Source organism: Falco peregrinus, chromosome 3 (genome assembly GCF_023634155.1).
Source record: "Falco peregrinus isolate bFalPer1 chromosome 3, bFalPer1.pri, whole genome shotgun sequence".
Lineage (NCBI taxonomy): Eukaryota > Metazoa > Chordata > Aves > Falconiformes > Falconidae > Falco > Falco peregrinus.
Genome location: NC_073723.1, coordinates 61,240,938 through 61,263,805, shown reverse-complemented (window position 1 = coordinate 61,263,805; position 22,868 = coordinate 61,240,938). Strand labels below are relative to the sequence as shown.

Genomic DNA, 22,868 nt, shown 5'->3' with positions numbered 1-22,868 from the left:
AGCTACTGGTAACATAGAGGCTTTCTGCTGTATCCTTTTCTCAGGAAAAACACAGCTTTCTCTCATTATCAGCCAAGGGATAACACAGTGAATAGTAATTGGCTGATTTTCAAGCACAAACTAAATCCTACCTGTTTCGGACTAGCCAGTCAGCAAGCCCTGCTGACTGTCACAAAATGAAATTTTCAAAGTGCTTTCAAGTCCCATTAGCTTTCAACAAGGCTTAGATTACTAAGTGACTGAGGTGCATGTAGAATTTTTATCTATGGCTCCCATGAGACTGACCAGTGCTTTGGCTGGCTTTCTACACCACCTCCTCCTATATTTAGAGGAGGCAGCACTAGACCTTTTGCAGCATGAAAGAGATTGACCTGTAAATTCTCCATCTCTTTCCAAATGTAAAAAGAACATAAAATCATTTGGCCTGTAACATGCCGTTCACAATGTACACTAATGATGAGCTACAGTCCTATTGCTTTATGAAATATATGCAAGCATTTTACAGCTAGCTAAAATTAAAAACCCCTAAACCCTGCATTCTAAAATCCCAGTTTAATATAGAGATACTTAAAAAATATATCCTTTGAGTAATGACAAAACTGATTATTCCAGAGAATTTTTTCATTAAAATTGTTCATTTCACAAAACTAGATAATCAGTTTGAAAATACTATTTTATGTGTGTGTATGTACACATACACATAAACTATTGGCTACAGCTGGATCATTTCTGTTGCTGGCATTTCCTCCGACCCCATTCTGCAGTGATTCTGTGGGTAGTCAGAAATTTTTATGGGGATGTGGTATTTATTCTCTGGAATATCATATGGCATTTTCTTTTCCTTATTGATACAGATCTACCTAGGCTGGAACAGTGCACATCTCTATACCTTATTTGTCTGTATTATGATACCATCTAGAAATTCCAGTCCGGGACTGGACCTCCACTGTAGTGGGAGCTGCATTACATATTAAATGCCCATGAATACACAAAAGGTGTTCATGTCCCTTACAGTCACCATCCCAACATACCTTGAGAGACAACGGGGAGCAAGGCAGGGTTCGAATGAACTGAACAGGCTTGGTACGACATACAGCAGCCACAATATGCCAGCTCCCTAGCCATTTCTGAGTAATCTTAACCTCTTCCTGCTCCACTTTAGTATGTCCACCATGTTCAGAAACAAGTCATTGCTGCACTTAAATATTTTTAAGCCTGAAACCAAACTTTGTGCACTCTTGGCAGGTGTTATTTAAGACATTTTTATAACTCTACAGCTAATGTTACTAGCTAACTTTCCGTCTAATAAAACGTTACACACTTATTGATTGACATTTCTCCACAGCTAAATTTCCAATACTAGCTCAGTTTGTTCTGTATCAACAAAATAAAATGAAAATGTCATCTAATTTCTCAAGGAATAAATAGCACATTCCATAACATCTTTTGACTAGACACAGAAGTACTGCAGACTGGGAACAGAGGAACTGGCAGCAACGGAAATGGTCCAGATTTCTCCAGTTAGCCTGAGATCAGGCAAAGCTGACTGCAATAAAAGCTGTGTACATAGTACTACTGGCCATGCATGTACTGTTATGATCCATGATTCTATGATTATGCCATTCAAGAAAGCTGCTTTTTCTGATCTTAACTGCAGGAAATTAAAAAGCCCAAGAAAACAATGTAGTTCATCCAGTATAACTGATGAACTTCTTTTGTATAATATATGTGACACACAGTGGGAATGTTAAGTAGTCTGTTCCTCTCATTAACATTTTCTCAGGCTGGATAAATCAGTAGCTTCCAAATTTTGCAGTTATGTGGCACTCCTGGGGGTTAGGGATACCCTCGTGAGGGTTATATGGGACACCGGCGTAAGGCCAGAGTCTTGACGTTTGCCTTACGCAGCTTTTAAGAGAGCACTGCTAGGCAGTGTCTTGCAGGGAGTGTGTTTCAGTTTCTTCTGCTCTGGAACAGGAATACTTTGAATAACTGTAATTAGAGGCCTTGAAGTATTTTCCAGTGGAGTGCACTGGTTACAGAGAAACAGAGTTGGTCTCACTCACACATGGACCCTCCTTCTCTCCATGTCCCACAAACTTTTTAATGGTTTAATTACAGCCAAGCACGTCAGAAGAACGATAGGTGACTCATCTCGTAAACTGAGAGATAGGTCCAAATTGATTCAGATCAAAGAGCAACATGAGGTATTGGTTCTCCATCTGAGCTCACAGCTCTGACTGAAGTCTTATTCCAGGAGCCTTGAGCCCATGGTTTGAACCTGGACTATCTTTGTGAAAGCAGTCCAACAAAAAGTTTCAGTTTAGCTGAATCAATGTTTTCCAGTAAGAAAGCCGTTTAGTTTCTGATTTGTGCATTTTTCTCAATATGGGTGATTTGCATTACGGAAATATGAATACCTATTAATCACTCATTCTAAGCAGCCCATCTGAACTTGGGAAGATTAACAAATATGGCATTTATTTTGTAAAAAACATGCTGTCTGTAACATTTCCAACACAAAAATCTTAGGTAATTTACTTGTTGGACTGGGTTCTTCATATCAGGTTGCAATGCAGAATCAATTTTGATGATGAATGAGAAGTTTTAGATCATTTTATCCCCTTCAGTAGACAGTTCCTTAGGGAATGGACGAAAGAACCTAATTAGTCTTTCCCATTTCTACTTTCTATTTTCATGTTGAGTCAATCATAAGCATCAGGATGTAGTAAAATCATCACTATTCTCCAGCTCAAAAATATGAGTTCATTTTGGCTACTTGTTTCTTTTATTTTTCCCCAAGGACCTTATTGTGAAGGAATGCTGCTCATGCGTGTGAGTAAGATATTCAGATGCTGTATTTTTTAAACTTGTGCTGGGAGTTTAAGTGCATTATCATGAACACTTTACTCAGATGAACAAACAAGATAATTTAGTCTACATTAAAGCATAAGTAAAAATGCTAGAACAACCAAATTTATTATCCTGATAGGTATCTAATGAGCGAGATATATCACTCACAATATATTTTTTTTATTTAAGACTGAAGAACTTTGGTACATTCATTTCTTCCTCTGTCATAGAAATAGTCAGAACCAAACAAGTATTAGCCAGATCAAGATACATGTGAAGGTCATTAACAAATAAATGTGTATTGGATGTTTTTCCTTTTAACTTCTAGATAATAACGATAAAAATAAAATCTGCATGACAAGAAATTCTCTCAGCAGCATCATTTATTATTTTTGTGAGCACATTGGTTATTTTCACCACTTCAAGCAGGAAAGGGCAACACTAACCTTTTAATTCTATTTTTTATTGTATTTTATGGAGTCTGCAGTATTTGATGTACACTGTAAACAAGGAAAGCCATTCTAACATGCAGCATGTATTTGTGCTTAGTACAGACACAATAACATGAACATACTTGCAACAGAATGAGATTTAGCAGCAGCAGAGGGAATCTCCACAAAGTCTACATCTGAATATGCAACTGCACGGAAGAATACAGATGGATAGGGAAAGAAATTAATCCAATAAGCCTATATCTTTCTTTTTTCAAAGGCAATGCTTCAAAATCACCCAGACTATCATGTGCATTGGTGGCCATATCAATACAGAGATTTCAGTTCCCACCAAAGGATATAAAATAGAGGAAAGATGACAGGTTTCAAAGATTTTGATATGGTGACAAGACAAAAAAAAAAGCTGCCTTATTGTTTCTTGATATATTTGTTTCTGAAATGCATGTTGTTTGTACATCTGCTAAACTCTTTTGTTCAGCAAATGAGGAGATGAAAAACCTCCTTACACCTGCTGCCAAGCTTCCTCCAGGCTGCTGAAGACCAGTTGGAAAATAAACTTCACTAAAGAAAAGATGCTTTGACTACGTGATTTTCCTGACAAACTGCATTTCTCTGCTCCTTCTGGTTTAGCATTAGGCTTTCTTGGTTTACAGGCATGTTAACAGCACTCTGTCAAGAGTGCCAGATAAATTTCCCATCAAGTCCAGTTTATGGCTGATTCTTTATCAAGGATGGAAATCCTATCATCAAGCGCCAGCTTTTCATAATTCACATCCCCCTCAAAATACAGACATGTGAGGTACACTTGTAAGGCTGACGTTGTATACTTTCCTTGGACAAAAACTGGATTCTAGTGCTTAATCTAGGCAATTAGGAGTCTGAGCAGCTAAGCAATACAGGGCCACCTCCATAATGTTCTTTTCTGAAAGCGTGTTTGGTTCACAAGGACAGTTTGCTCAGCTCTGGAGTTTCAGGGAGATCATAACTTCCTTGTTTGCAGGACATATCTTACAGCCACATCCTTGAAAAGAGGACAAATACATTACTTTTCACAAAATCTTCCATATTCTACAATACAACCTTGAAACACTTCCTTTTGCCTGATTCACCTTTGTCTCCTTAATTACTGCAGTTTCTCATTTCTCTTACTTCTGAATTCTGATATGAAGTCTGATGTATCTCTTCTAGACTGACCACAACAGAGAAATCAAACCAGTATCTTGTCTTTGAGATGGAGATCTATGTATGCTCTGAAGACCTTTACGTCTGATTTCCTGCTGCTCAGTCTTTGTGGGGAAAAGGATGGAAAGACTGCGTTTTCCTCCTCTGTGGCTTTGACAACGGGCTACAGAAAAATCATCGGTTTCTCAAACTGTTGTTTCACAAGCTACGTTAACAAACAACTGAAAGAACAGCCTGCATGGGATGTAGAAATTTATATTAGCAAATAAACATTCAGTAATTATTCAGAATAATTTCTAGAGCTTGTTTATACTTTCAAAGAATTTCCAAAGATTTATGAAAGGCAGGCATGTATTTCATGCAAAATGTAGCCACACATATGTGAGGAATGTGAATGGCTCTATCTGCTAATGGATCTATCAGCAGTTTTCCAACAATGCTCTGTTTCACTTGGTCTACACACGAAGATTCTGAGAAGTGACACACTGCAGCAGAGCCTAAGCCAACTTTGTCTCTTTTAGAAAACTCCGCTAGCTCTGCGTTTACAGCCTTCTGTGCTGAATGGAAAGCAGCAGGGTCATCTCATTCTCTGTATAGACAAACCACCACACAGCTGATTAAGACAGAAAAATACAGGAATCATGAAAATGGTGAAAGATAACTGTTCTAACACAGCTATCACTAAAATCTCCTATTACAAACAAGGAGGCAGAGAGAAACTGCTATTCACATGTACCATAATGTGGCAACTGCTAAAAAGTATTGACTTTGATAGTTACTAGTTCTCACTACACATTGTCTCTTTTTGTCTTCAACACTAGTGAAAGTACCAACTTTAAAAAGATGCTTAAATGTTGTAATTATTATCATCAGCCTTCGGTGGAAAATGGTAGTAAGAGAGATCTAGTGAATTTGCCATATGGCTTCACAATATAACCTGGAGGTGTCACTTCCATACGAAAAGGGTCTATTACTTCTGTATGCATTTGGGTGTGGGAAAAAAAGCAACTTCTTTGCCATCTGCCACATGATTGCAAAATAGGTGAAGGACATGTTTCAGAAAGCCTCACTACTCAATTTAGTGCTTAAGAATGGCTTTATCTCCTTTACTGAGGGCAGATGGCTTCAACCACCTTTTTAACATTTTGATGATTAAGCAGTAAGATCAGCATCAAAAACAATTGAATCTTTCAGATTCAATACAGATTAATACAGGTGTATAGGATTCAATCACTTCCTATATATATATGTATATATATCTCAAAATCAGCCTGACTACCCTACATCCTGCCAAAATGACAACCATACATAAGGCTGAAAAACTCTGTATAACTATCTGGCTTTGTTGTTTTTCAATTGTCCCTGAAGAAATTTCAAATGCTGATTTTCATCTGGAGGCTAAAACCATGGAAGCAAAAATTTCTTTGTAAAGAGAAGTGTGGAGCTTCCACGCTGCTGTAGTTCTGACAACTTTTTGCAACATAAAAACAAAAACCCTGCCAAGGAAGTTAAGAGTGTTATTATTCAAAGCAATGTTTCTGCTTCAGATGCCTGAAAGGGAACTTTCAGTTTGAAAGAAAATGTATTTTTGTTTCTGAAAACCCTTATTACAATGTTCACACAACATATACAGTCATGTGCGGAGGAAAGTCACATATTTTGCAGAAAAGAAAAGGAATATGAAAGGGGTTATTACAGTGGCAAGTTTATGCTGCTGTAGTGAAGACTGTAAACATTTCCATTGTAAACATTTGTTTTTGGAAATTTAAAACTCATACCTAAAAAACTCCTCTTGACTGAAACTTGACTTAAATGTCTTGTCTCCATAATCAGCAATACACAAAGAGAAACAGTTTAGCACCTGCGTTACAATTGGATACAGACAAAAAAGAGGTTGAAAGGCTACACTGAGCTATTAAAGCTAAAGCTGCTTTACTTTCAAGAGTAACTTTTTAGAGGCATTAAGATACGCTCTGAAGTACTTCCACAAAACATCTTAGATCTGGTTCCTCTGCAGGCTGCAGCAAGCAGAGACAGTCTGAACCATGAGGAGTACTCAAAAGTCTGAGATGCACAAAGGAAGGTACTTCATATATAAAGACATGCAGCTTGCATGTGAGTATCTGCTGTTTCATACGACTGACCTGCTCAAAAACAGCCTGGTGGAAACAGCAATGAGCATTGCTGTAGAGCTATATTAGCATTCGTTTGTCACTCATAATTTACAGTCACTGGTGCAGTGGTGGAGGAAGCATTACAAAACCTTTGCTAGACATTTGCTAAAAGAAGCTAAGTCATAGCTCATTTAACTACATGAACTTCAGCGGACACAGAACAAGTAAATACAAAAAAGACTTGTTTTTCCTGCTTAGTAATCAGGGTGAGACATGCAAGATCAACAACAGTCATCCAATAGTAAGACCATCCAACAGTGTGCGTGAGAATGAGTACTATACAGATATTCAACCTAATACTCTCACTAAAGGACCTGGTTAAAATTCATTGATTACGTAACTCCTGGAGAAAAAAACCCCTAGCTGTCAGTAAATTGAACAGATCATACAAAAGCTCGATATTCCACTATATATTTATTTTTTAAAAGAATTATATCCATGGGAACAAGTGATATATGAAACAAAATAGCAATTTTTAAATTGCATCAGCTTGCTGGCTCTGCATGACCCAATATGCCAGCTTGTGATGAGGGATTCTACTTAATCACGGTGATTCAGGTGCAGATCTTATCTGGTTTTACCTATTAAAGCAGATCACCAAAAGTCTTTATTAGCTGTAAATTCAGTCTACCACTCACATTATACTTATCACATAAAGGAAAGTTGATATTAATTTTATAATTGAAATTGCACACTCTGAATGTAACACTTAAAATGGAAGTAAACCTTTTTTTGGTTATTAGTTGAGAAAGCCTCCATTAGCTAAGTCTTTTAAAATATGCTTCTCCACCTAATTCAGATTAGCAGCAGGATGAATGCCAAGATCGAAAGATACCAGTCTGTATGTCAAACTCTGGTTAGTATGGAAGACAGTAACACTTTAATAAACAGGTAATTATGCAGCTCTCAGCTCTGTTAAAAGCAGATTGGTTGTCTATTACAAACTGATTAAATTTCCTATTTCTTCACTTCAAACAATTATATTTGCTCATTAACATTTGATATGTTGAATGCAGCTTAAGAAGAACGTAGGGAAATTAAGTATCAATCATTCTAACTCCTCGGAGATTTAAAACTGACTCACGTAATGATATTTTCCTTCAAAGAACAATAGGCATGTGCACCTGTGAAAGCTGCAGTGGAGGAGCAAAGGGAGAATGGGAAAAGTTATTCAAAGAATGATGTAAAGCAGACATCAAGGGAATTAAACAGGCAGCTTAACTGTTGTGCTGTGTTGATGCATTTATAGGTATCTATATGAAAGTTTGTTCTAAATCAGTGCACAGACATCATTGGCTATACTGCAAGCTGTGGCTCATGGCTGGGTTACTAGTAAGGAAGACATACCCAGGCATAGTCTGTTTGCCATGCGAAACAAATGTCTTTCCTTTCATAGTTGATATAGTGCATTAAAGGAGTTTTAGAGATTATTCCCAGTTACCTTATAATCTTTACAAGAGACAGAGATTGCACCTTACTGAAAGTGTTACTATTGTGTAAAGGCTTTGTCAGGAAGTTGGGGTACTGGATAACAACGCTAGCTAGCCTTTACACAGCTGCATATATCAGGACATTGCAGAGAACTATAAAAAGCAAATGAGTATTTTTAACCCTATTCAGCAGATAGGAAAGCTGAGACAGAGGAAGGAAAAGAAACTTTCTCATAGTTCTTCATCAGGCCAGGGACAGTGTCAGAGAGAATACATAAACCTTTTGAGATCAGTGCTCTTCATTCCTCCAAATCGGAGATATAAATCTGCTTAAAAAATAAGATGTTAAAGATGTAATCCTCCAAAAACCTCACAGCCACATTATTTTGAATTAGCTGTAAATTGTATGCCCATTTTTAAATGAAGATATTCTTCAGTCAGTTTCTTACTTATTGCACCACAGGTGGGGTCAGGCATCCTTGTGTACACCTACACGGAAGAAACTGATGAGACCTGCCCCAAAGAATGACAGCTGAAACAATCATATATCCTTTACATCTTGGAAGAAGACCTGTTTCTACTCCTTTTATTCTCCTTGACTAGGTACTTCTTGACACTGTATCAGTAAAAAAGTGTGGCAAAGAAACTCTTGTGACTTGCTAATGGATCTGGTACGTAGACTTTCAGTACATTATTCATACATTATTACACCTAACTTCAAGAGCTGAAAGTATAAAAACCTCAGGCTTGGTATTTGCTATTCAAGTATTACGATGAGTGATAAAGCTGCATTTAAACTTGCTTCAGATAGGAACTCATATGTCTATCAGAAAGTTGTCAGGGAGATCTGGTGAACCTCCTGACGAAAACAACTGTAGTACAAACTGCAAGCAAAATGCTAACTGTGCATCTTTTTATTTTAGGATTCAATTAAAGGTGAAAAACAGCAGCATCATTAGCTAAAGGTTAAATGGAACAATCAATTTCTTCTTAGAAAAGGAGGGTGTAAAAGTCCAAAGGGAATTAAGAAAATGCTGCATTTCTGTCCTAGTTTTCATGTCTGGCTCATCTGTAGAAGGACTGTGGACTTAGGAACGTGGTGGGTGGGTAGCAGAAGCAGAAGCAGCAGCACATTTAAATGGCTCATATTTTAAGAGCACAAATTATAATTCTGGTCTCAAAGTGTAATATTAAAAGTAGTGAGGTGGTTCTAGAAGTAAGATCTGTGTCCTGCCCCACTGTCATCTGACAAAGTAGTCCCTCATTTGGGACTGTTTGGAGCTGAAGTACAGAGAGGCAGAGATACAAATACTCCCACTGGTAAAAGTGGGGAGTGGAAGCTGGAGATGGGGTTACTTATAGGACAACTGAAATCACAGTAAGATATCTTACTTAACATAGCCAAAATTTTATCTGCCTTGATAAAAAGTCATTAAAAATTACATAAGACCTCTAAATCCTACACACGGTAAGATTATTCTGAGTATATTATACTCAGTACTCCAGCTGGCTCTCTTGAAAGGTTGGGCATGTGTTGAAATAACGTATGTGGGTGTAGCTCAACTTCTCCACATTCATAGACAAACGCAGGAAGCTCTGTCACAGAATACCTGTTACACAGAAGATTCCCTCCAAGCAGTGGAGGAGCAATTTGATTTTCACGTGTATGCTAACCAAGCATAGGCAGGAGATTGGCATGTTGTTCAATATTATGATTAAGCAGTCACAGAAGATTCATCTTTCCCACCTGTTCCAGCTCTGCACTTGACCAAAAAAAACCTCCCCCACAACTGCATCGGAACAGGCAAATTATGTCTTTGAAGACAAGTACAAATTGACAATTAATTTGCATGTTGACAAAGGAATAGATTCTTGTTCACAAGCAAGCTTTTAAACAATGCCCTGTAAAATTGTCTGTTTAGATCCCTTTGAAGAATCCCACTGCAAGCATAATATCTCTTTGGGTCCTCCACTAAAACTTGCTAACTGAAGTGATTTGTATTTTAAGGACCTGAAGCCTAGTTATCATTGAACAATTAACAGAACATACATTTTCATGACACTGTTGTCTCTCTGAAAAGTTTACTGAATATTTCTGCCATGGCTTATTTCTTTTTTCATGAGTAAAAACATGTTGAGTAAAAGGATATATTTTGCTTTTCTACTCAGAACCTATCTGAACACAAAGGTAAAGGACTGCTTACTTGACATACCTAAAAAGTAGGTAATAATTTAGTTTGCTTACTTCTGCCTAAGTGATTGAGTTTACTCTGTCCTGGATATTGACTGTTGCAAGAATGCATATGGTATAAACCATAATCCAAGTACCAAAACCTCTTAGCCTCACATAACAAAAAAGAAAAGGTGATAAACTTACCTTGTGTAGCAATGTAGTGATTTGGTCTATGATAACCCTAAAATAAATCGGAAAAAAAAAATAAGCAATGTACACCTTGGCTATGTTGCTATTACTGAAACTTCATTTAGAGTAGTATTGAGTAAAAACCACAACAATACAGATAATGTATTATATGCAAAAGTTCTTTCCAGTGGGGTAAGGGCAAGGCAGAAGTGGAACAAGAAGCAAATGTGTTTTCTGCAAGATATTTAAGTTACAGTGTTGTACATTAGGGGACAGAAGTAATATGTTCTTTCAGTCCCTTGTTGGCTCTGCTGAAAATGAACAGCATGAAATCCTCTCTGGCACTTGCAACTAATGGCATCAGATGCTCATGGAGGCCGAGATATACCTCCAAGCTACTGCTGTTGAGTGCAAAGCCTATTCCTTTTTTAACAGCTAAAGAATGCTAGATTTGCATTCAGCCTGGGGAAGGGTGGGGGGATGTTCACTCTGTCCGCTGTGATTTGTTTATGTTTCACTTCCGAACAGTAAAAAGGAGGGTAAATTATTTGACTAAATGGTTTGGTATGAATATATTTGTTCACATCTACATAGGAGGAACATAAAACAATCCTATGTTTGTCTGATGACAAGAGCAACTTAATCACAAGCTGGCCATGCAACAAAGACTAATATTCTTTGGAATCTCTGCAACATTGAATAGGTTGCCAACATAGAACAATATAATTTCTATAGTATTTGAGTTTCTGATGTGATGGGAGTGTCACAAAGGTTTAGTTCATGCATTAGTACATTGATAAATTCAGTTATACTACTGTTGATCTTTTAATAGTGGTTAGGATGTGCTGTCAATCATCAACGGGAAGAACTTAAAGCTGCAGTTTGCATGCCATTGCAATTTCTTTGTAAAAGTGCAAGGGGCACTGTAGTGATGCAAGGTGGGAAAGACTCAAAACAACTGAAGATACCTTGAATATCACAGAAAGAATAACATGAATTACAGAATAGATCCCTTTACATGACATTGAAGCAAAATTTGGAAGTCTGTGAACTGAGAAGTGTTCAGATAGCTACAGAGTTGATTTTTTTTCTCCCATATGTTGTCTAATATCCCTAGTGGCTGCGAACAAACAATTTTGATTCCCCATGAAAAAACGTATTGGAAAAATACAGCATAACCCTTGCTTCTTTCTGTTTTATCCAAGAAAATTTCATAGTTTCTGTGACGGTGCTATTCCTTTATTAACAAGTTTAATCTGACAACATGACAACTGTACTAATAACTGCATGCAAGAGTAAAATTGCAGCTGCTTCTGTAGCAAAAAACCCAAGTATTTATAATGGAAACCTGACTAGCAAGATTAAGAACAAAAAATGCTGTGTTTTGTAGTACAAGTTGTCTTTGGAAGATGTCTGCAGTCCTCCAAGCTTTGCAATGAAGCCATTTGCTGAGGATGAGGGACAGAATTTTTTGGTTCTCTCCCATTGTTTCTTTCAGGGCCACATTCTCTCCATCCTCTTGTACTTCCATAAGCAAAAATGGCTGCCACGCAGCTCTCTTACCCACATTTTAAATGAGACTGTATGGTTCAAATCCTTATTCCTCACATCTTTTAATATTTTAGAGTCAATTCAAAAACTGACACAAGAACATACTAGTAGCCTAAAATGAAAACAATCCTGAATGTTGGAGAAAGTGTGAATGTAAATTCAAATCTTGGTCCCCAATGTGAACTTTCTCATTCCTTTCCTGACAAATTACTCCCTTCAGAGTTGAAAAATATCTAAGTATATTTCCATATGTGGCTTTACCTTTTGGTGACTGTGCTATTCTTTCAAACAGAAGGGGACTGAGATTAACTTAATGGTTCTTGAACATGCTAATAAATATCAATAGAAGGAGGTATCTTCAGAAAGTTACAACTTTCTACTTCAGGTTGTTACAACTAAAGCACCTGCTTCTCATGTATAGCTCTAGTTCCTCCATACTCTGAGAAAAACATCTGTTACATTCCTGTTTCATACTGGTGATTAAATCTGAACTGTAAACTGTGACACCATTTTTTTTAATGATGACACTGCTGAACAAGAAATCTTTAGTAGACACAGATTCCTATGAAGCAACACTTGTTTTACTTGGCCTAATATCTAGCACTCCATGTAAACAATAAAATTATCTTTGCTATCCATAGATTTCTGACTTTAAATAGTATTGACTTTGTAGCAATTTTCAATTCTACATTTCAGTTCATTCTTTTAACCAAAAACACCTTGTCTCTTAAAGAATTTATTCTAATGTAAAACATTAAGTTAACATGATGCAGAATGAACAAAGAAGCCACCTTCAATAATTAAACAGCCTACATATTTAATGAAATGTCTTGCTTGCATTAGAAGTACTGGTTAACAGCTGCAGAATATACTTTGAAGGCGACTTAAAAGTGCAGAGATGACAAGAGATTGCAAATCTCTGCATTAGGCATTACAGAGTTTTGTCACATTAATATGCAAACAGCTTCCTTTTAAATGTGGAATGATGCCAAGCTGTTGACAGAAAGTGAAAATAACATTTTGTTAGCCCATATAAGCACCAGCAAAGTAGCCATAGTGTTGCTGGCAAGGTTTCAGTCTAGTGGCATTTGGAGGAAATGACTCTTCATTTGCTTATTGACAAAACCTTCAAGGCTTCTTTTTTTTTTTTTTTTTTCCCTTTAGTGTACACCTAGCTTCCAAAGACAGTGTTTTCCAGCAGTGTTTAGCAGCTGGTATTAGCTGTGATATCTATTACAAATTATGAATAATGTGAGAATAATAACAGCTCTCTCTTTGACTGAACACAACATTAAGTTTGTTGACTCCATCAGTATACGCACATCAATATAATTTCCATTGATGTAATCAGAACTTGTTTCTCCTTCAATGGGCTGCAGTCTTACTCGAGAATGATCATCTGAAATGGGAAAAATGGAGAGGAAAAAAAAAGTAGTTAAAGACACATTCAGTAACAAAGCCTTCATCAAAATACTGCTTTAAAGTCAAAGTAAAACCTCAGCATTTGCAAGTTCTTTCTTGTTTTGTTGTTGATGAAAAGTGTATCTACATTTAATCCCCATTTCAGTCACTCATAAGGTCTTCCAAATCCCTCTGATTTTCAGTCTGAATGTCTTGGATATTTCTAATGTGGAACCCACTGCAATTATGTTTTTTGCCCTGACACACCCCTCCATTTTGTCAATAGAACAAATAACATTAAGCTGTCAAAAGTTTAGTCATTTAGAAATGCATCTGCCAGTTCTTCAAAATAAGCTGAAGTCATTTTACAAGGCATACTGCCACCTTACAGTTTCTGAAGAAAACTCATTATGTTTAAGGAAGAAAGCAAAATAAAGTAATGGCAAAACCCAAGCAGACAGATAATGGCTTTGTCACTGAATTTTGCTCACTGTGGCCTTCTATATCTATCCAGGAATGTGCAAATACTTCCAACTGTATTTTCCAAATTCCAGTCCAAAACACCATGACATAAATTTGTTTCTTGTCAGCTGCCTCATTTTCTTTATGATACCACAGCAGTTATTAAGAAGCGCTAGAGGCTAGATCCCCCCCTAGAAAATAATGTCTGTATGCTGACAGGGCTTTTTCTTCTTTGTGACTTCATATGCTTCTCTTGGTTCAAAAGCAACCAAACACAATGGCTTTTCCAGAATGCAGCATGAGCTGTTGCTAAAACAAATTGAGAGCATGATCTTGAGGCTGGAGATACAGTAAATAGCCACTTTACTGCTGTTTTGTTTACAAGTTTCTCTTGCTAATTAGATACCTGTGTATTCTTGTTTTTGAATGCTGCTTGCTAGCTGAGCTAATATTACTTGCAGCTGATGCTAGACCTTCATGACTTTCATTATTTTGTTGTAAGTGTAAATAAGCATTAGAGCACCTGAAATTTGCCATCCATGTTCTGAATATTTTTTTAGCTTTAAAATCCTAAAAGACAAATGAGTGAAAGAACATGAGGTTCCTTAAAAACCCAGCTCCATCATAATTAGCATAATATTGGACCACATTATGGAGGAGGAAGGAGAGGGCAAGCGTTTCTTAAAATAATATTGTTTTAGAATTACAAGTCAGGAGAATTTCGAATGGCTGAGTAGGAAAGGAAGAGGCAATTTTTATTTCATCCTCTCTTATGTTCAAAGTCTCAGGGACTAGAGATCTCAGAGCCTCATTCAATTCCCTGGGATTCCCTTTGGGAGAGAGAAAGGGCACAGTTTTACACCAAATATAGTAAATCAGAATGAATTAAAATTCCAGCCCTAGGTTCCACACAGCTCTTATTTTTGCTATTTTCTTGTGATTATTTCACCCGACAGTCTTCAAGGATGAGTTTTTCTCAAGATGTTGCAATATTCAAATCAATTTTCATCAGGTCAGCCTTTTCAGTCTCTTCATTCACTGTTCCAAGACTAAAAATTTACAGAGATGTGACTCTCCACTATATAACCTATGCTGGTCTGAACCTGCCAAGCTATGTTTATCCAAGTGCTGTGCTAGCCTCTGATTAATTAAGCTATTTACCAGTTTCTTCAGAACAGAAGTTCGGCTCACAGGCCCTTAATTCTAAAAATCCATCTTACTTAATAAAGATACTACATTAGGAACTTTCTAAGCTCCAGTCATGGCTGCTGCTTGGACCCGATCCAGCTTCTGCTGAAGTCAGCAGACTCCAGAAGTCAAGCCTACTTTGACCCATGGTATGCCTTCGTCCACATTTTCATGATTTCCTGTATCATTGCCTTAAAAGCATTCTCAGCAGGACAACTCAGGCTAGTAAAGATCTCCACTTTCATATTTCTTGAATCACTTAGGGCAGAATTCAGTTGTCTAAGCACAAGCACCTCATGCCACTCTATATACCCCAGGATATACTGCCTAGCCTTCAGCTGCCACTGTGCCATAAAACAGCTCTCATGTGTACTGTCACATTTGTTGGTTCTACACAGATGTCCTAGGTCACCTGAAATGGCACTACATGTCTGTGTTTAGGCAACTGAATCCCATCTCTGATGACTTGCACACCAATAATTCCTTATTGGGCAAAACAAACCTAAATTTCCCACTAAGGAACATCTTAAAAATATAACTTCCTGTCATTTTTTCTATGACTGATTTATACAACTGCATAATACGTAGTAGTATCTTTTCTTTACCTTTCCTGTTATTTTGTTATTTTCTTTATTTACACCATTCTTTCCTTGCAATAATTCTTGCTTTGGATTGGGCAAAACTAAATTGTTGCTTCACACCTGAATCTTCCTATGGTCTTTTTGCCTTTTTTCTTCTCACATCATCCTGTCTAGTACTGCATTCTCAGCTAAGTTTTTGGGAATTCTGGATTGTTCAATAGCTATGCGTTTATTTGCAATGGAGCTGGAGTGACTCTTTTTTTATTGATTTGAAAACTCTAGTTAACTCCTTACTGCATGGCAACACTTAATTTGAAAAAGTTCTTTCGTCGTCATAAAGAAATGTTACTGTGTCTATGCTTGTACTTATGTCAAGTAGATTTAAAGCTAAGAGGTATACAAGCCATATATTCTTCCAACATATGTGTTGATTCTTGAATAGCCTCTAGGTTAACTGTCTAGATTTTTAGGGTATTTTTTCCTTTATACTTCAGCTGTTCTTGACAGTTTTGGTAGCTTTTAAATACTCTCTTTTCCAGCTAATTGCTATTTTGATACCCTTCCATTACGGGATCAAACTTAACTTTGCATTGATCACTTAAGCTTTCAAAATTAGTTACAATAGAATCCATTTGTCTTGGTAGCAAATGGTAACAGATAATGAATATAAGCATTTTATGTTACCTACAACACGTATATGCCAGCCTGCAGACTGTGATCTCTAACAAGCCCGTCGAGCAGCTGGTTGATTAACATACTGACCCAATGACCCTTTCGTGGGATGTGCCTTGCTGATTCTTTGCAAAGCAACCCTTTTATAAAGGTCTCACCTAAAATCTTTAGCTACTTTTAAAAGCTGTGATCAATATTCTCATTTAGTCAATATTGAGTTAGGTAAAAATAAATACAGAACATCTTCCATTCTGAAATCACCTCAAGATCTCTCCTGAGGAAACCCGAATAGGTTTTACCAAAATCCATACATAACCCTACATAATTATGGCAGAAACAGAATTTTTCATGGATTGAAAATTATTAATTTAGCAGATTCATGCCAGTTTTAGTTCCTAGTGAGAAAACACAAAGTTTTTTGTGTTCAGTAAAAAAGAAGCACGTTTTCTGTGGGTGACTGGACTGTGATCATGATTCAGCTTGTTGATACAGTGGCTTACAAGTTGTAGCCACTTTCATACAGTGGGCAGGGCACACCTGTAGCTAATTAAACACACATCACTCGAGTAATGTAAAGCATTCATTATAATCATGTACCCATAGTCAGTAGCATCTGAACCATCATATTTCTAAGTCCTTAAATATAGCATAAAGGGCCAATTTAGTAAAATGCTTTTCAGCTAAAGCAAATACTTTATACAACTACCTGGGACAAGTTTTAAAAAGTGGACCACTAAGACTGTACTTCAGACTCTCAGACAAGCCATCATTTATCCAGCAGAAAAACACACGAAATAATTAAACAGTAACTACCCTATTTGTATATATGTATTTAACAGATGACAAACTGTGGGCAGTTTCAGCCTCTCTTTTAAGATACTGCCTTTAATTCCAATGGATTTTGATTTTAACTTGTGTTGTCTGTGTTTTCACAGTCACATAAATAGGAAGTGTTACTGATAACAACTCCATCCAACTCTTTCTCTTTGCTAAATACTGAGGACATTAAAAGTAAATTGAGATCTAAATTATCTGAGTTATATTTGCCCACTCAGAAAGCCTTCAGTATCGCTTGTAATTGCCATCGATTTGTGTATCTAACATCTTTGACTTGTTTTCCCTTGGCTACTCAGCATTTCATTCCCTCAGACATATAGTACTAGTAGTCCTCTATTTCCTTCAACCAAAGGGTGTCAAAGTATAAGGAGACGCCCAACACAACATTAAAGAGGGTACTGACAACAGTACACCTGACTAGAGAAGCTCTATTGCCATAGGCTTGGACTGGAAATAAAATTTCATAAAGGAAGGATAAACATAAAACTTTTGGGTACTCTTATTTATGCCTTCACTATTTTTCCTTAAATGATAACATCCATCTAATGTATTGCTACGTCCTCACAAAGTAACAAGTTTGTTATGCATTAAAGATTGCTTGGAGGAAGACAAGCAAAACCACATCTAGCTAACATCTTCTTTTGCATATGCTCCAGCTCATCATGATGTTCACATTTCCCTAGAAGATTTAATTTCCTTTTTTCAGTAAGTAGCACAGTATACTTCAAAAATACACAGCAATACTATCACATCCATTCAAAGTGATGTGGCAGATACCACCTCTTGCTTAACGTACCTCTGCCTCCACAAGCATTTCTTGCAGGTTTTCCTTCTGAAGCAAGTTATACATCTGTTTTCTCTTTGTAGACTGTCACAGCCCAGCTAGGCCACAGTGATATAAGGGCCTATTCATACCATCTACTGTAGGTCACTAAGTCAGGAGTTGGTTTCTCTAGACTCATTGTACAAGCACTGCAGAAAGGACCTCTTCAGGTGGTGATTCAGAAGCATTTGAATGGGCTCTGTCCAGTCCATGTGGCTCACTGATGAGGAAACCTAGATAGATCTGTGCCTGGACAAGCACCTAGACTAGATGCTGAAATTAGGCAGTATAAATATGCACTACACACTCCTTCCAAAGGTCCTCCAAATGTTCAGACAATCAGCACTGTTTATTCTTCTATGCTGACCCATGTACCTAGGGTTATACATGATTTCTGAACTTCAGCAGTGTCATTAAATGATCCCTCCTTAAAGGCCATTGTTCATTTTCATGGTTACCAAACTTCTGACATGCTGTGACTACTGCTTATTTCTCTGCTTATGCCTGCTTCATGGTTCTCTGTCTGACTGGCACAAACACATACGCTTCATACCTTAAACTGAGATTTTGAAGGAACAATCAGGGAAAGGATCATCTCCTACATACACACTGGCAACTTAGCCTTCAAGTGCAACACTACCAGTGTGTAAATAATAATATAATTTTACAGAACTTAATATATTTTCTGCCCCTGTGTTCATGTGCAGCAACTCTTTCCACAAAGTTCTGCAATCTCATAATACCAGATCTAGGGGTCGTTCACCAAATCATGTTATCATCTCCTCAAATTATTTGATTATTAGTACATTTAATCTTTATCAAGCTTGGCATTTTTAAGTAAAACATACAGATTCTGTTCTTTTTCCTTGGAGTCTGTCTAGCATCAAGATGGTAAGTCAGGACAACTGTCACTGTTATTAAAGAATACTTGAGCAGCAGTATTGTCCACTCCTACAATATCCAGATTCCAGACTCAACGTGCCAATGTGATCATGGATACTCTTTCACTAAGCTGCCAGAAGCAGTTTAGGAGCCGCTAGAGCCTAGTGCTGGTTAAAGTTGTCATTCTCCATTAGCCAAACTTTGATCACAGGATGGAAGGTATACAGAAAGCTAGTTGAGAAAATGCATTAAATTTGACAGTCTTCTCAAAAAAACCCCACTAATATCTTACTTCACTTTTATCTTCTTAATTAGAGAAGAGGAATATAACCCTGATTTAAGCCCGAGGCTGGTGGTCATTCTTATCCACTTCTGAAGGGAAGTTAACACAGTGCACAATTACGGTGTTAACACTTACATGCAATGATATTCCCATATCTATTTTTCATTCTGTTCTCATCTTTCTTAGCTGAATCCCATGGTGCAGACTGTCCTTCAAAGAAACTCTAAAAAAGGAAAGACAGTGACATTAAGGAAAGCATGCAACGACAGTTACCTTACGGATAAACCAAGGAGAAAGACAAACAGTACTTGCGGGTATTGTTATTAAAGTGTCATTTAACTGATTCTTTTATTGAGCACAAATATGAGTCTTCTGTCAAATGGTGTTTATGCATAGCTCCAAGTGTTACCTAAAATTTGACATATTATCTGTGTAATAGCAAGAAGAATTATTTCCATATGAAGTGCTATTAAACCTTTCCAAAGTTGCATGCTTGCAACATTAAGAGTCCTTCGTTTGTGCTATCCAGATTTTTTGCATAGTTCTCATACACACACATGAGACTGAAGGAGCTTCATCATCAGTGTTGGAGTTGCTCCAGTATTTCAGCGCAGAATTACACACTGTACTAACACGTTTTATTTTTGACACATCCACAAGTTTCAGTTACTTCTTGGCAGATGACCCCATGGATCTAAACATACATAGGCATTTTAAAAAATATGGATTCAATCAGCAAGTATCTGTCTTTCTTTTAAACAAAATTTATGATAGCACCAAGATGATTATTTTGTTAGAGAATAAAAATAATGTGATTTTGTGAAAGACATAATCTAATATTCACCTGACCTCTGTGCTCTAGTAAACAAATTTAATGTAAATAAGAAAGTTGAAGGTGCTAAAAATACATTTTTACATTAATAAAACACACAAGCTGCCAAAAGGGCAGCAAGCAAGTTGTTATGTCCTATCTGTCCCATTGCTTAAAAGAGCATTTGCACAATTTCTTAATTTATGCACTGTATCTCTGTAAGTCATACAATGTAGACGCATTTTATCATTTTGTATTGAAATATTTTTCCTATGTTAAAAATACACAGTTGCCAAAGAAACCAGTGGAATTCTAACAGGATGATGGCTGGTCTTGATTCATGTTTTGAACTTTTTACTAGAATGATCAGTAGATTTAATCTTTTGATTCAAGAGGGACATGAAGGTACATGATTTACTTTTCTGGTAACAGGAGCCAAAAAAGGCTAAGTCCCAGACTAAACAGGGAAAACCTCAGGAAGTTTGTACCTCTTGCAAGCCCTCGACATATTCTGAATGCTTTAAAATAGATAATGCTCATTAAATGGACTACCATTTGTTCTTTGCCCTCATACCTGAAATGCATTGTTCTTCAAATCTCAATGATTTCCATTAGTAAAGAGGATAAAAGTAAAAATAAACCCTTTATCTCTTGCTGAAGTCAATGGAACACAGGGGCTTTCAGTGTCTAAAATGAGTTTTCTTCTAATAAGTTCACTAGAGTGCTGGTTCCCCACTTACAATATGGAAACTCCTGGGGATACATGATTATTTAGAAAAAGTTTGTAAGTAATAACTTAGGAAAAACAGAAGCCTTGTCAAAAGGCTTCAATTTGTTTGTCCTTCATCTCTCCACGCTTCCTTAGAAAATTTCAAAAGGTTTGCAAATTGAAATTATTAAAGCCCACTAATAAAAATAAGTTTCTCCTTAATCATGGCATACCATCATTGGGTATGGCTCTGAGAGATGCAGATTGTTGCCATGAGAAGTGACACCCTGTAAATCCTAAAATGATTTACAGCTTTGTGGCAGCTTGCCAAAAAGGTGCCAATCATTGTCTGATTATATATCTGCCAACGGCATCTAAAGCAAGCAAGCCTTCCCACTCCGGAGCACTCTCAACTCGGGCTGCATGGAAAATACTTTTGTAACAAGCCCGACTGAGCTGCAAAAGGAATTGGTCTCCACGGGCAAACACCTATGTCTCAATTTCTTGCAAAGTTCACGCTTACTCTCAAACAACACCGGATGGTGAACAATTAAACATAGTTAAAGGCAAAACAGAGATGGAAATGTTCAGCCACAAAGCTCCAAAGGCAGAACAAACTAATCAATCATCTGATCTAAAACTTGACCTGGTATCTTCCTCAGGAGTCTGTGTTTCAGGCAGCTAGACAGACTATAGAGAATTCTAGTTTTCTTACAGTCCTTTTACTAAAGACTAGTTCACAGAATCGATCCATAAGACATTATCCAGCAAGTGCGTTTGGGTTTAATTCACTAAACGTTACATGTGCTGTTACAAGGAGTTCTGCTGATACAGCTTCCAAACATGCACCTTGAAATAAGAAGGACCCTTATACTCCTAGGGCCTTCTTGCTTCTCCCTGCCCCACTAATGAACTTTTACAAAATTGCTTTAAGCCAATCAATTAAAGTACATCTCTGGAGACAACTGGGAAAGATTTGCATGGTATTGAATTCAGGGAAGATATACAATAGGCAATGTAGTGGGCTGGGCAGCTTGTCTACGTCTCATTTGCTAACGTACAGGTTCAATTTCTCCCACCTGTTTGGAACTTCTGAAAACAATGATGAACTTAATGAGCCTTACAGATAAAATATTTCCTAATAATATGTCTGCCACATAGATAATTCTATTCTTCAGATTACATATATATCAAACCTCACACAATAATGAAAACCAGGAGACAGATTTATGTTTCCAGCTACTGCATATTGACTTCACTTTCTTTATTAAAAATGTATTCTAGAAAAAGAACTCCATATATATTTTTTTCTTTGGGTTTTTATCAATAAATTAGTAAATGAAATGAAACCTATCACATAGGGAAAATAGAAGTAATTTATGTAGATCCATTTTTCTTTTAAATTCATTTTGGGATACACACAGGTATTTCAGTGAGAAGTGTACAGAAAAGATAATTTGAAGGAAAAGGTATTACAGTGCAAAAGCATAAAAAGAAACAGTTATTGTAAAAGACAGCTGGAGTGTCATTTCCTAAATTCCCCATGTGCAGCGATTACACAAACCGCAACAGAACGATAATCCTCAATGAATTATAAGCAGAAATCCCATTTGTCCTACAAGTAAGGAACAGAGCAGATACCTCATAACAGATGATCTGTCAAGATCTTTCCTTACTTGTGAGAAATATACGTTTCATTACAGAAATTTTTTTAATGTCTTTCCTGACATATCACTCTCCAGAGAGACTGCTGCACAGCAGCCCACACATTATCTTACTGACTATTCACTCTAATTCATCCTTAAAAGTTTCTTAAAAATGTGGACTGTTAGGAAGAAATATGCCTACAAACAGCTTCGTTCCACCAAATGTCTGGGCAAGGGCAATGAGGAAGCAAAAATGTGTGTAGGACATTTCTGAAATAATTTAAAGTAAGTATTTCTTTACCTCAAATCGCACAAAACCTTGGCTACCGAGCCTCTGTAATTTACTTGAAAAATGAAACACTTTTCACTGCAGTTGTTACAGCAGACATTTCAGTATGCAATGTCAATTGTCATTCTGTTGTTAGAAAATATTTCGATAATCAGGATAAAACAGTTTCTGAAAAAAAACCTGAATTATACAGAACTGCTGGATATGCAACATGAGAACTGGTCAGTAACGCAGCAGCAGGATCATCTTAGGATGAATATGTTTTTGCTTGAACTCATTG

General features: G+C 36.9%; 1 protein-coding gene across 9 annotated transcripts in view; it reads right to left on the bottom strand.

The window, feature by feature from the left end:
• The window catches only part of PTPRM (protein tyrosine phosphatase receptor type M), a 482,101-nt gene that overhangs the window by 41,735 nt on the left and 417,498 nt on the right, over positions 1 to 22,868 (bottom strand). For all 9 annotated transcript variants that reach the window (XM_055799826.1, XM_055799827.1, XM_055799831.1 and 6 more), the window contains 3 exons: positions 19,269 to 19,356; positions 13,327 to 13,403; positions 10,469 to 10,505 (listed from right to left, as the gene is read on the bottom strand). In XM_055799826.1, the coding sequence (XP_055655801.1) occupies positions 10,469 to 10,505; positions 13,327 to 13,403; positions 19,269 to 19,356 (202 nt within the window). The remainder of the gene's footprint in view (positions 1 to 10,468; positions 10,506 to 13,326; positions 13,404 to 19,268; positions 19,357 to 22,868) is intronic.